Raw genomic sequence first — 16,094 nt, 5'->3', positions numbered from 1 at the left:
GGTTGTAGGTAAGTGTGGAAGACCTGGAGGCTCATTAATGTGAGTGCAACTGAATGGTGCAATCTTTGTGCAGAATCTGCGTGAAAGAGATAAATGCATCGTGATATGGTAGACAGGGAAACATTGGATCCTTTTTAGTGGGTCAAGGACAAAGCACTGCAAAATATAGTCTTCTTCATAAGCCTCTCTTTGGATTCATATTTATTTATGGATTTATTGTATGCTATAAATTCACTTTATCTTTAACAAGTTTTCCTCAATTAAAAAATAAAATAATTATTTTGTTAACTGTTATTTTTTAGTTTTAAAATAAAATAAATATATATATAATAAAAAAGAAAATTTATACAAAAGAAAATTCAAAAAACAATTATCAAAAGAGATATCTTTATTTATATATATATATATATCTTATTTCTTTTTGCCTATATTATACAAACAAAATGTTAAATTACAATTTTTAATCTCTTTATAATACTAAATTCATAATGTTAGTTTTATTTTTGAATCTGTAATTTTAATTTCTCAAATTTATAAAATTTATATTTTAGTCATTAAATGTTCATTCGTCAATCTTTAAAAATGTAAATTTAACACTATATAAATAATATAATAATAAATATTTAACGATATTTAACTTAATTTATATTTTTTATTTTTAATTTTAATTTCCTTTTTATCTTATTTTATTAATTCTATGAGATAAAAATATGGATTAAAAGAAAATTTTAGTCCAAATATTTTTAAGTATTAATTGTTATATCATCTACTTAATGTAAAATTATGATCAACGGATGAACATTCAACAATGAGATCAAATTTACAGATTTTATAAAATTGAGGAATTAAAATTATAGATATAAAATAGAAGGATTAAAATTGTAAATTTAATATTAAAAGGATCAAAAGTTTGATTTAGTAAAAAAAATAATCATTACTTTTTAGTTTTAATATAAATGAAAAAAATAAAAATAATATATATATATAAGGGGAAAAAGTATATAAAATTAAAATTAAAATTAAAAAAGGTACTAAAATATAGTATTTCTTTTATGCATAGTAAAAAAATTTATGTCACTATTTTTTTATTTTTTTATTTATTATGTTATCTATTATATTATTATTAATTTTCATACTTATCCTTTTTTATTATTTTCTTTCATATACTAGTATAATCAATACTTCCACCATTTTCAACTTTGGAGTGCACTATCAGAGGGATACAGATCCCCGGCCAACAGTTAGAAAAATAATTGCTGAGTGTCATTCTATATTTTTACCAGGTATTCTTTTTAATTGTATTCTTCTATCAAGGTTCAAGGCTTTTGTGTATTTATGTATGTTCCTCTTCATCTATGTCTATGAAGTTAAACCCTAGTTCACAAATTTATGTTGACACTTGATACTTATCAAAGTATTGTTAAACTAAATTCTCAGGTTTGGTTTTGAAATTTCATTTGTTTTATAATCTAATAATTGTAGCTCTCTTTGTATATCTGCAATAAATAATCACTTTAAATTTTGCCTGAATATAAATGGAAAGTACATGAGATTCTGAAGATATGTTGCAAGACTCAAATCACTAATTTGATTTTTCCTTTTTTTTTTTGTGATCATCAATTCATCAACAAAATCACCCACAAATGGTCTGAAGAAATTTAAAAATTATAAGCAGGGAACTTGAGCTTCTTTTCAAACTAACATATACACTAATACATAATTTGTCTTAAATATTTAAGGCTTATAACAAAAATTTGACCATTTATATATTCTTCTTTCAATTGAAGATCCAAGCCCATACAACCCATCGTTGCTATTTATTTATCTTGCCTTCTGCATTATACTCATCTGGTGCATTAATACCATAAGAAGTATGGTAAAATTATGAGCATAGTCTCCAAGCCCAAATACTCAAAAAGATTCTGATTCATGAAAGAATATATATACATGAATCACTAATCTCAAACTGTGGCTTCCCTCTTCATTACTATGCTCGTAAGAAATAAACCTGCAGTGAAATTAGAGCATGCTAATCAAGTTAATGATTCACACTTACTATTGTACTTTGAAAATAAACCTGCCAAGTGTTACCACAGTTTTGCATCCAAATGACATATTCAATGACCGAGTAAACGAAATTTCACTATATTTAGTTATTTCTCCGTCTAATATTTATTTATTTATATATCATTTTATCTCTTTATATCATATTATATATCAATCTTACATATATTTTTTTTCTAAATATAAATTAACATGATAATTTTCATTTATCAAATACTTTTTTTAAAATAAATTTTGGAGAGAAAAAAAAATATTTTAAAAAAATGAGGTGGGGAACAAAATCCCTCCTCTTACTTACTGACTTGACGTTAGAGTTTTTGTGTAGGTATTTGCAGGCTTTGTTTCACTTGTCATTGCAGCTAGCTACCTGGAGTTTTCGTTCTCGCATGAAACATCTATCATATTCCGAGGCACAAAATCCCTCAACAGTGAGGAATTAAGGGCATCTTCAATAGAAGCAACTCATTTGAGTTGCTTCATGCATTAAAAAATTAAAAAAGTAGTCTCTAGTGTGTCATATCAGCATTAAGCAACCCAAACACAAATTTACTTTAATAATAAAAAACTTTAAAAAATTTAACTTTTAGAATTTTTTTTAATCATTTATGAACCAAATTTAAATTTTTATTAAAAAGAATAATTACGCTACAATGAAAGAAAATAAATTATGAGAAAAAATATACAATAAGTAGATATTAAAAATAAAATAAAATAATAATAAATACATAATATTATACGAAATTAATTTTTATCATTATTATTTTCGAAACGTTTCTAAATATGTTCAATAAGATCTGCTTAAAATCTGGTAAGGAACGGTTGCTTGAGGAAGCAACTCTCTCTCTTCTTCAAGCAACTCATGTTACCACGTCAGAATCCTCCAATGACAAGAAACCGAGATTTGAGTTGCTTCATAGGACAAGCAACTCCCATTGAAATTTCTCTAAGTGCTTAATGGGAATTTGATCAACAAAAAAGAGCGATTGTGCTGAAATATTACCATTCTTCTTCATAAAATCAATGCCATCTTCTTCATGCCCTTATCAATTTCTTAATATTACCATTTAGATTCATCTTAAAAGGAATGAATAAAAAAAATATTCAAGGGTATCAGTATTGTACAACTTTTGTTGATTTTCTATTTGTTGCATAGAACATTCTAAGGTTTGGGTCGATCATCCCCTTCTATTTGAGCCAGAATTCCTTGGATTGCGAGGTGCATATAAAAATCGTAATTAATTCTTTGATTTAATGTTAATCGTGAAGAGGCTAGCATAGCAGGTAGGGATGGCAACGGGGCGGGGCGGGTACGGGTTTCATGATACTCATCCCCGTCCCCGCAAGTTAAACTCATCCCCATCCTCGTCCCCATACCTGTCGGGTATAGATTTTCATCTCCATCCCCGTCCCCGTCGGGTATCGGATATACCCGTATCCGTACCCGTACCCATCAATTTTTTTATTTTTTATTTTTTGTAAAAAAAATGATATTTTTAAATTATTTTTTTTATTATATTATAATTATAATTAGGTTATTTCTTTATCTCATATTATAATAAATAATCACACATAAAAAAATATTAAATTTTTTAATATAATTAAATTGAAAGTGAATATTAAATTAAAAATGAGAATGGGAACGGGTACGGGTACGGGTACGGGGTGAGTAAGTACATACCCGTACCCATACCCGTACCCGATTTAATATATCGGGTTTTACCCGTACCCGTACCCGTACCCGGTCAAACCGGGTATTCCCCGTCAAAGTCGGGACGAGTTCGGGTATTACCCGCGGGTACGGTTATATTTGTCATCCCTAATAGCAGGATACGATCCTCATGAAATAAGTTTATCCTAATGCAATAATAATAATAATAATAATAATAATAATAATAATAATAATAATAATAATAATAATAAATACAGACAATTAAATATGCAACTTATTAAATCTTCGTACATGAGTGATATATATATATATATATATATATATATATATATATATTTTTTTTTTTATAATCATAACTCGGTTTATATTTGGTAGAAAAATTAAAAGATAAGATAAATGAATTTGTGGGAGTATGCAGAAGTCAAATTTTATGATAACAAATGTGAAAAGCAATTAATTAGACAAATATAAATAGTGAGATATATGAATAAGGTTAATTATCACTATTAAAGGGTCATAATACGTGTCCATTCCTTGAATGATACCGATTTGGAATATTGTTGGCTTGATTTTGTTGGTGGATCTCACAATTTGCAATTTTAGTTTCAAACATAAAGTGGATATATGCATTTCAACCACACACAAAGAAAAACAAAAAGATCACATCTACAGTTTCGCGTGACCACCACAGCACATGCTATTGTTCATTCTTGACCCTTCTGTTGCATCAGACAAGCGAATCCCCGCGTCTCGTAATGGACTTTCACTACCACTTAAGGCCAAGTGCTTTGATTTTTTTTTTTATTTTTTAAATTAAATATTTTTAAGTAAATTTTATAAAATTTTAATTATATTTATTCTTATATTTTATTTTAGCCATACATTACACTAAGTGAAGTAAAAGTTATAATACGCTCAACATTAAAGACTTAACATATTCAATGTGAAATTTACAAAATTAAATATTTATAAATAGTCTAATATTGAAGACACAATATCTCTAACAACTATAATTACTATAAAGATTGAAATCATCTTTAAGAAATTGAGAATTTCTTTTATCTAATTTAATCCTATAAAATTAAATTTTATACATTTTATTTGGATCATACCACTTACACGCGTGAGACCTTCAACAAATATGAATAATTATGTTGATGTTCTAGATAGAATATGGATCTTAGAATATGAGGAGAGGAATTTCATGAAAGGAAAATAAAAGGGTAGGCATGGGAAGCTGAAAATCCGAAACATGACGTTGTATGTCGTGTTTATGGTTGCCTAAAATGGATCACATTTTGTCAGTTTTTACAGTGTTCTTGCTCGCATGAAAAGCACGTTTGAGCGCATGTCCTTATTGACTGGTTGGGACCAATTATTATTCTTTTCTTTCTTTCATTTCGGACTTGTGCTCCTACAATGTCCCAAAAATACTTTAATAATGCCGAGGCTATAACACCACCTAAAAATCGTAATTACAAATTATGGGAAAATTGCTTTTCTTGACCAAGCAAAACTAACTATCGCCTGCGCCACCTCAAGAAATAACCACTTGCGAATTGCGATGGACAAAATTAAAATTACCATATTATTTACCTTTTTATTACACCATCATATTAATTACCTTTCAAAACTCTCTATCATATTTATGAATCTCAAACTATCAAAAAATAAATTATTTTTGTGCATTTTTTCCCATTAAATTAGTCTTAAATTGGGTGTAATTTAAATAAAATTTCCTTTTTATGAATCATCATAAAACTTGTCTTTCAACATAAACTTAAACACACTTGAACATCTTACCATCTCCCTTTTCCATATTCGTTTATTTTTATATTTGTCTCTCCTACTTCCCATAACTTTATCGTCCCTCAATTGGACATTATTATATATCCACACACAAAAAAGAAAACTTGCTGATTCAATTCAATGTGATAACGTGCATTATATCATATAATTATCAGGCCTTACATGAATTGTGCTGTTTCTGTTGCGCACTAATAATTTATAGATTGATTATAGCTTTACAATATTAGAAGTCGTACGTATTCATGTTGAAACTTAGAGGGTAGCATTATATTATTCCATGTTCAAATTCTTCCTAGTAATAATGGTCACTGCCAAAAAAAATGAAAAACAATAAAAGAGAGAAAAACAAATATTGGTGAGCGATCTATATCATTCAACTATAGGGAAGGAATCACACGCAAAAATTTCATGTAAAATTGACACGACCCTGTTGGGGTTTCTCTCAGCATCTACGACAGCTTATGTCAGATATCACTTTAGTCAGTAATCACACACACTTTCTTTCGTGCATCATTAAGTCCTACCTTTCATTCTCTTCCATAAGCAAACACATGCACCACACGATCCTTGTCATCGCAAAAATCATTGGATGAAAATAACTTGGCACGTGAATGTTTTGCAAAGCAATAATTAAAATATCTAAATGGGACACGAGTCACACGTTGCTACACAGTGAAGGACCACGGAAAATAATATATGTTATTGTTTTATATAAACTTTTCACAATGGAACTTCTATTAATTTATTTAATGTTGCCTAATGAGACTTGTATTTTCATTTTGTTTTGTTTGTTGACTAAGCAACCGCTAGCCTCCTTTTTCAGCTTCATTTACTTTTCAGCCACAACCCCAGGTTCTTTTCTGCATGAGATACCTCTAACTCAAACTCGTTATGAAATTTGGACAGGAGGAAATAACAAAGGAACTGACTACAATTTGAGGGTAGTAAGGATCTACATTTACTATGCAAAAGTTTGTTAGCTCCTTTATTTCCATTCATTTTCTAACTTCTGGAAAAACCATCCACATTTTCTAACTTCTGGAAAAACCATCCAAGAAAATGCAACACAAACCAAGTCCAATATGCAAGCAGAAAGAAAAAGATAATGAAAAGTCCAATAAATTGCTCGTGTATGTGTGCGTGTTAAAAATTAGAAACTCACATTCCTATTGAGGGAAAATCTTCATCACACCAGCTGATGTATTTTAACAAGAAACATGCATTTATAGTAGGAAATCTAGGAATGAAGTATCCTGATTACTGACATTTAAAAAAAAGGTATGCTATATAAGAAAGGATTACAAATCTGAAATTGCTCTATAACATTAAAATATAATACTCTAAGAAAGGGAGAGGATATATTATATATTTATCCCTATAAATGAGACTGACAAAAAAAGCAGACAATTAACTAAAACTTTGTCGCACAAAACTAGGTAAAATACAAGAAACAAGCAAGAACAAGAAAGAGAGAAATTCTATATGACCAAGGTAAAATGGTAGATTGCTTAAACTAAACAAAATAATTGACATTGCAGGAATAATACTTCTTACGATAAGTTGTGTATATTATAGACAATCATAAATTGGCCGCCCTAGAGGGTCAATAGAAGCTATTATTCTACTTCTCTAGTTCTCACTGATTTAATTTTAGATTCTCTATAGTATAACAAAATTTCTGAAGATGTACATATTTGGCTCTTCTATATGTATCATGCCTATGGACCATGTTAATTGCAATGCCCCAAATCACAATGTCTGTATGGTGTTGGATTCTTTGGAAAACAATGCAATCAACTTTTCCTTTGTCAACTGATCAGGTCCTTTGGATTTAACTACAAATGTATGGAAAACAGTATCATTTGCAGCTGTAAGTTTTGATTCAACAACACCAATTTCTGCATCTTTGAGCGTTTGAAAGACTATTGAAACGGGGTGAACATCAATAGGACAGCTAACCTGTACAATGACCCCATCTTGTGCAGCTTGAATATCCACATCTAGAGCTCCATTATGATGATTTTCAACTCTTGCGTAGGCCTCGGTTACAGATCCATCCATAGAGGTGCTTCCAAATCTCTCTCTCTCAGACTCCATGGTCTTGAGTTTTGCTTGAAGCTCATTGATGTAAGCAATGGCATCTCCCAACAGCGACGCCTTGTCCATCTTAGAGATATTCGGAACAACAGCTCGCAGAGCATAGAATCGCTGGTTCAGCTTCTCGCGCCTTTGCCTCTCAGCCTCCACATGGTTGAGGGGTTCCTCCCTTCCATTAGCTGGCTTCCTTCCCCGCTTCCTCGGCCTCCTGTCCTCAGCAACATCAGAAATCTCAGACTCAACAATAATTGATCTCCCATTAGGATGCCCTCCACTCTCCTCCATTTTTCTCACAGCAAGTTTCTCCCTGAATTGAGTCACACAATTCAAATCCTGCCCAAAAATCTTTGGAACTCCAATTCCCTCTACTCCTTTTGGTATAACTGCATTATTGGTATGAAGTATCCATTGATTTCGTTGATGATTAATCTCTCTCATAAAGCCTGGTTGCCCACCTTTAGTAGAAGCACTATCCTCAACCACGTTTTTTCCATCCACAATATTTGAACCTGAGACCACAAGATTCAAATCCTGCCCAAAAGTCATTGGAACTGCAATTCCCTCACCTCTACTATTATCATCGTTGCTATTCTTATTCTTATCCCCAATAGCCAAACCAGAAAAAACAGCATTTGCATTCTCATCCCTCTTCTCACTTACCAAATCCAATGGTGCAATTGGCTTAACAACCCTAGGGGGGACTAATGATGCCTGTGAAGAAAACACAGATTTGACAGCATGCAACAACTCAAAGCTCTCACCCACCACCCTCACAGACCCCACCTCCACCACCCCCAAATCAGTAGGCACTAAAACAACAGTCCGAATTCCAGCAGATTTGGCCAAGAAAGACCTCACACAGTAATCAAAACCAGATTTCAACACATCCAATAGCCACAAATGCTTCCCAAAAGCAAAACACTTACCTGGACCCCCAACTCCTCGGGGAAAAGAGAAGTACATGGAAGCAAGAAAGAACATCTCCATGTCAGTAACACGGTCCAACCCAAAAGCATAATTGTCCTCATCAGAACCCCCAAACGAAGTGTGCAGCTTCTGCAACACCCTCTTCCTCATCCTCTGCACCTTCTCATCCTCCACCACCCCTCTCTCTCTCACCTCTTCTCCCTCCCTCGGCTCCCTACAACACCCATCTCCCCACCCCAAAACCCAATCCCCATACTTGGACTGCGAAATCTGCCACAAGATCGCGTAGCTCCAACTGAAGTTCCACGCGTTTGGACGCTCCACCAGATCCGCAAGCTTGTTCTGCAGATTCTCGCCACTCCCAAACGCCATTAACAGATTCTCGTTCGGAACGGAATTCGCCGCTAAGTAATCAAACGCCCCACGACCCAAAACCTCCACCATCGTCGCTTTCTCCTCCTCATTCCACACACCCCCCAATCCCACATCAATCTTCATCCCCAAAACCCAAAAAAATCTCAACTTTCGCAAAACCCAAATCCACAAACCTCAAATCCCAACCTGGGGTTCCGAAAAATCATTGAAACTTAAATGGAGGAAAGGAGGAATAACTGAACAAGGAACATTATGAGTAAAGTAAACCCAGCGTTCAAGTTATAAAAGGGTGTCTGTGTCAACGAGGAAAAACACGTTTATGACCATGTTTCGCAGAAAAGAAGGTCTTTTGAGTCTTTGAGTTTTCTCCCTCACACCAAAGTGAAGGTGATAGAACTAAACAAGAAGCAAAGAAAAAGGATTGTTAGTTTTGAGAGGAAAAAAAATGGCGTGTGAATGAACAAAGAACGATGTCTTACGTTCCCATACACCGAACTCACTTGTTTCTTTCTAAGCTGTAACTGTAATGTGCGAACTAACCAACCAACTATGGTTAAAGTCTGACTAGGGTTACATGGTTGGAAGCTGAGAGGTAGGGCTTTTAGTTGTTTGCGATTGCTCTTATCTATCTAAAAGTCTTCTTGTCAAGCCTGCAAAACATTAAAATGTTTTTTCAAAATACTAATCTATTAATTCATTTTTTAAAATTAAAAAACTTATTTAAATTAGCATGTGGTAATGAATGAGTGGAAGAAATGAAGAAAAGGGTGTTGTAGAGAGAGAAAAGATAAGGACAAGTTCACCTTGGAGTGTTTAAAAGGGTTGATTATGTGAAATTCGTGATACTCGTGCTCAACAGTGATACGCAATAACCCACATGTGACTCACAGTTATGGATCTGTGAGAGGCTGAATTTCGTGTGTGCATGTTAAAGATGGAATTGGTTGGATCTTACCACAAACATGCCACGAGTTTCTGTCCTTTTACCAAATCAAAACATTAAACCAATATTTAAAACTACTTTTTTTAAATAATAGTATTACTACTGTACCAAAAATGAATATCCAACTTCTGCATTTCTTCTCTTGTCTTTTATTTACTTTTTCCAAGTAAATTTATAAATGTGTCATACTGTTCAGAGAAAATAACTTGACGACTCAGCTAGATCTTCGAGTAGATTTTGTCTGTGTAAAATATTGGGAAATTGACTTGCAAAATTGTAACATTGTTCTTCTAGTTCTCTTATTAATTAATTTTTTTTGAAGAAAATAGATAAAATCGTATGTAATTAATGTTTACTTGATCAATAAAGAAATATTAAGAGAATCAATAAAAAGGTAATATAAGAAAATATAACAAAAATATGTAACGACCCCCGCCATGGTCCTACACTTAGTGGAATTGCATTACTACTAGTGAATTAATAGAAATATTAAAACTGAATAACTCATACATACAGGTAGATATAAATATAAGAATAAAAAAATAATTAAGTTTCTATGTACAAAAATATAACACTAAATATGTACAGTCATCCAAAATAATAACTCCCTAGTGCCGGTTAAGTACAAACAACAGTTACCCAAGAAGGTAACTCTGACACTAGGACCAAAACTCCTCATTTCGCAGTGGACACCTCAACTCCAAGCTAGCCCTGACCTGCTCCAATACTAAGTATGATCATCGTAGTTCAACCACATGGAAACAGAAGGGTAAGCTAAAGTTCAAAAACAATCATACAAGCATAAGAATAAACTTCATCAAGTCATTCAATCATGAAGTCAAACATCATACACTTCATCATACAACATTCATGCAATTAAGCAACACATGAAAGATATCAAATGCATATCTATCATCTAATGTGTCGTCACACATATACCTAGGAGATATCCCTAACAACAGAACAATATAAGTGACATCCAAATCCTACCAAAACTACCCCAACTGTTTTCATGCCCAATGCGCCTGCTCGGTCACAGCTAAACAGGATATATATCCTCACTCGGGTTTACTCGAATGATGTCACTTACACAATTGGAAGTCCAGTTCCACTATCAGGTATAGTACAGTTGGGTACAAGCTTACCACGACCTTGGCATGCATTACCAAGTCACTTGTGGAGTTCGTCCACTGACTATTCGCAAGGAACCATGCACCTTCCCTAGTACTTGGTTAAGGGAATAACCCTCGACCTCATACTCTGCTCTAACACTAGCTAAGGACTTAGAGGAGACTCACTCAAACCAGTGGCCTACCTGAGCATCATTCTCACCCAAAACCAGTAGCCTACCTAAGCATCACTCTCATTTATAATAGTGGCCTATACAAGCACCATTCTCAAGAGACTCTATGTGAGCTCTTCCAGTTCGAAAATATTTCCCTCTCCTCAAGTCCTAGGCTAGACACATGCTATAAGGCATCACATGTAATAATCCATCATACACCATACATGGTCAATCCACCATCATGATCAAAATCATCCTCATATGAACATATACATACATGTCATATCTTATTAAAAAATTCATATGTATCATCACTAAGCATACATATGAATCATACACCACTATACATCATATATCAAACATACATGATTAAATCTTCAACTTTAAATATGCATAAGCATCACTTCAAAACAATCATTCATAATAGATTCACGCCCGACGCAGCCTGAGCGCGCCCGACCTAATCTCAACCCAAGAGTCCTAAAACTCATTCATGTCTGGTGTGCTCAGCTCACACCCGATGTCCTTGGAAGAGACTCATAGGAGTCTCCACACGCCGACGCGCTCTCCCTGCACCCAGCATCGTCCACAAAGAGACCTTCAGAGGTCTCCGCGCTCGGTGTGCTAACCCTGCGCCCGACGCCACATCAGTAAAACAACAACAAGTCTACTATCTGATATTGCGTCCGGCGTGGTTCCTCTTACGCTTGGCGTGAACTCATCCAAAGACCTCCTATTTCAATTCACGCCTAGCGTGACTAGCCTCGCGCCCGGCGTGAGTTTGAAATGGTTGCCTTTGATGAATGCACGCCTGGTGCAAGGAACTGGGCCTAGCGCAACTTCAAACAACAGCCTCCAAAACTTTGAAAATTTTCTCCAACACCTGAAAATCAGCAAATTTAGCCACATGCAAACACAGAAACACAATGCATAGGCTCCATACAACTCAAAAACAAATTTAGATTCAACATGCATCTAACATATGCATCCAAATCATCAAAATCCCTCATTTTTCTCAAAACCCCGAAAATGAGACGTTTCTTCAATCCAACCATGGATTCTCAAAATTCATGTATCAATTGAGTTCCTAAACTCACATGCAACCAAACAACCTACATTTTAGCTTCTCTCACCTGAAAATTGGCTCACAATGGCCAAGAACCGAGAAGAAGTAGAATTTTCTTCCGAAGTTCAACCCGGGAACTTCAATCCACCAAAAAGTAAGCTTCCTAGCTTGAATTCCAAGAGAAGATAGAAGAGATTAGTAGTCTAGAAGAGAAGAGGAATCAAACATAGAAATTTGGGAGAGAAAAGAGTTCACGGACCCAAAGTCCTTCTCTCTAAAACTTCTCTCTAAGTTTCCTTGAGAATGAACTTATGAAGTTCCATTCTCAGATAAATCCTTATATACTTTTCTCTCTAGAGTCAACTAAACTCTGAAAATCTACTCACTACGTTACAAAATAGATATGAATATTATTAACTAGTTAACTAGTACTTATTTATTTATTTATGATAAATTACTATACGTATATATATTTTATTAATTAGTACTACTTTTTATGGTTTATTAATTACCATTCGATGGTAATGATATGATGTGGTTTCGCATGAATATACGTTGGATGTATAAGGTGTACTAAATTTATCATTATTAATCGAGTAATATTATGTTTTCTTGTAATATTTTGAAATTTTTAATATTTTCTTAAAATATAAGCAATATATATACCTATATAAAAGGGAATAAGTTTGAATAATTATCTTTTTATTCTCATTTTTATATTGAATATTATTACTATTATATTTAATAAAATTTCTTCTTTCAAAATTTTTTCAAAAATAAATTTTTATTTTTCTATTGAACACTATTATCTTTAAATTTAACAAAATTTCTTCTTTCAAAACCTTTTCAAAATTAAATATATAGAAGTCACGAAGTGTCTCGTTTCTTACTAATTTTAGATAATAAAAAAAGTAATTAATACTACCTCCAAAATTGTATTTAAAACAAGCGAAATACTTTTTATTTTAATTATAAAAAACATAAATTTACATTTAAATAAAGCAATTATATATATATATATATATATATCTAAATTTTTTTGTGATGCATATGAACGATATATTTTTCAGTTTTTTTTCATAAAAATGAAGTGATCAATGGTGCTTAAACAATATAATATTGATCTAAAATATTATGAGTTATGTTATTTGATATAATTGTCACTTAAACCATTTAAATTTTTTTAAAATAAAATTCAAATTTATGATTAGTTTAAATGTATTTTTTTTTCCTTTGTAGTTTAACCATTTTTCTTTCATTTCTTCGTTGTTATGAGATTTTTTAATCTCTGACGTCAAATTTAGTTAAAAGAGTTAAATTATTAATGTTAAGATTATGTCATCATGTATTATGTTAATGAAATATTATATCACAATGATGTTTTTGTGTCTTATTAATATAATCTTATATCATCAAATTTACATCGATATAATAATATTACGTGAACAAAAATATGTTGCATTAATAATAATATCACATTAATTGTATAGCAAATGACTAATTTAAAAAAAAACATGGTTTAAAAAAAAGGATAAATATATAGTATGGATAAATATTTAAGTCTTAAATATAATATATAAATTTAATTTACAACTAATATAAAATAATAAAACTTAAATAATAAAATATCATTTTTAACTAGAGCTGTCAAAATGAGCCAGCTAGGCTCATGTGGGACAACCCACCTTGACCCACTTTAAAAATGGGTCAATCCAACTCGACCCATTTTTAATTTTCTCAAATAATTTTAGTTCGGCCCGGCCCACTATGGGTTGGTAATTATACGGGTCAGCCCACTAGCCCACCAAAAATTTAAAAAAAATTATTAACAAAATTCAAAATTATAAATTAATTATAAATTAACATAATAGTCATAAAATTGACATCATTAATAGCTATAAACCATAACTCATCATATAAAATTAAATATAAATCATGATAAAAGTCCAAAATAAAAAATTTTAATATCCCATCATACAAAATTAACTACAAATCATAATTAATTTTCTATTGCAAAAAGAATTTGGTGGGCTGGTAGGTTGCCTGGCCCACCACGGGTTCAACCTGGGTGGAGCAATTAAAAGTGAGTCGAGTTTAGATATACTCACCTACTATAAAACTTTTATTTTTTTTGCCCAACCTGTCCCGTTTTCAAGGTGGACTGGGTTGACTCACGAGCCACAACCCATTTTGACAACTCTATTTTTAACACTGGTGCAATCTATAATTTTTCATTATTTATCTGCTTTAACGAATAAAAAAAAATCATCTTAATTAACTTAAAACTAATATTACTTTAGTTTTTCTTGAGTCAAATACTCTACATTCTAACCTAAACTTAAAATTTTTTATTGAAATTTGTTGACATAAAAATCAATTGCTAACTATTAATTTAGTTGATTTTCGGATGACTAAGTTAATTTGGTCCAAGATAAATATATTCATGCTTAATGATTTGGATGCAAAAACAATTTAGTCACAATTATTGTAAGTCAACAAGGGAAAAAATTACACAACCCTTGTGATCCTTTAAAAAGTGGATAATAGATAGTTTTTGCTAAGAAAAATATCTAATAATTAATAGTCTTTCTTAGAATTTAGACTTAAACCTTAACTTTATAATACTGATTTGTAAAAGGAATTATGCTTTTCACATGAGCTAAAATTAATCTATGTACTTAACTTTTACGGTAACACTTGCCATCAAACATCTTGAAAAATTAAGGTACACAAGTTGAATTGAATTTATGGACAAGTTCAATTCAACCTATTTTACTGCTTTTTATTCATTTTTCTTATAAATGCTTATGAATACATATATATATTTTTCTTATAAATGCTTATGAATACATATATATATTTTTCTTATAAATGCTTATGAATATATATATATATATATATATATATATATATATATGACATTATTTTAAGAGTAACTCTTCATGGAATTATTCTATTCAATAATTCATAATTTATATTAAATTTTAATAATTAAATTATTAAATTAAAAGTTTAATAATTTTTCTTTTGTAAAGTTTGTAAACTATTATACTTAAAAAGATAAATTTGGTTTTGCTTTACTTGATTCGTGGTTTTTCTTTTCTGTACACTTTCCATTTTTTCTAGTACATTATATTTCAAAGTTTAAAACTGTCATAAAATATATTTTAAGATATTTTTTATTAATCTATAATCAGAGTTTAAAATCACTAGAAATGTCTGAAATTGTAGATTAATAAATAATATTTTAAAATTTACCTTCTTTCTTTCTTTCTTTCCATTAGTTTTATTTTATTATGTATCATTTTATGAACTAAATCCTGTTTGTTGATTTATTTAAAATTCACGTGTCTATTAAGAAAAATATACCTATATATTTCTTTACATAGAAAAAAAAAATCAATGTCGTAGAACCTGAAACAACATTTGCGGTAAAAAGAAATAATTTATCTTTGTCAAAATAGTTAATTTAATAATTATTTTTTTGGTGGTCTTTAATTATTATATGTTGTATATGTATAGAGTTAGTAGAAGAGGTAAAGGAGTTGAATGGAAATGGCGAAATTAGCTTTTGATCATTTGATGTGTAGGGGTGCTACAGAACAGGAAACACTAAAAGATGTTTTTCTTCTTAATGTGAAAGTAGCAATAATTTTTGGGTTTGTGAATGTGAAGCTTTTACAATGGTTGAATGGAGAAGTCAACATCAACGCGGTTTCGTAATTCTTGGTTTAAATTTCAACATCAAAGTCTACGCTGTGGAACAATATTATTCAGTCACTTTCATTTCATGAGAACACACATTCAAAACAATACTCTAATTATTTATTTGAAAGCTAGCAAAGAGGGTGGTGGGGTA

General features: G+C 31.4%; 1 protein-coding gene across 2 annotated transcripts; it reads right to left on the bottom strand.

Annotated features, from left to right (window-relative positions):
- Window positions 1–7,050: 7,050 nt before the first annotated feature.
- LOC109808433 (transcription factor MTB1) lies at window positions 7,051–9,590 on the bottom strand. Of its 2 annotated transcripts, none has more exons than XM_083074889.1 (2): window positions 9,442–9,590; window positions 7,051–9,337 (listed from the first exon to the last, which is right to left on the bottom strand). In XM_083074889.1, exon 2 carries the CDS (start codon window positions 9,062–9,064, stop codon window positions 7,292–7,294), a length of 1,773 nt encoding a protein of 590 aa, XP_082931015.1. In that variant the 5' UTR covers window positions 9,065–9,337; window positions 9,442–9,590; the 3' UTR covers window positions 7,051–7,291. The 2 variants fall into 2 exon arrangements, with proteins under 2 accessions (XP_082931015.1, XP_020227026.1); XM_020371437.3 differs by having other exon boundaries at window positions 9,421–9,581.
- Between the last annotated feature and the right edge of the window lie 6,504 nt (window positions 9,591–16,094).

The sequence above is a fragment of the Cajanus cajan genome, chromosome 5 (assembly GCF_000230855.2).
Source record: "Cajanus cajan strain Asha chromosome 5, NIPB_CcT2T_4, whole genome shotgun sequence".
In the NCBI taxonomy this organism is placed as follows: domain Eukaryota; kingdom Viridiplantae; phylum Streptophyta; class Magnoliopsida; order Fabales; family Fabaceae; genus Cajanus; species Cajanus cajan.
This window is presented reverse-complemented; position numbering and strand designations above follow the sequence as displayed.

Bases quoted from the DNA above. Each gene is read 5' to 3' on its own strand.
- LOC109808433 (XM_083074889.1), bottom strand. From the start codon at position 9,064: ATGAAGATTGATGTGGGATTGGGGGGTGTGTGGAATGAGGAGGAGAAA.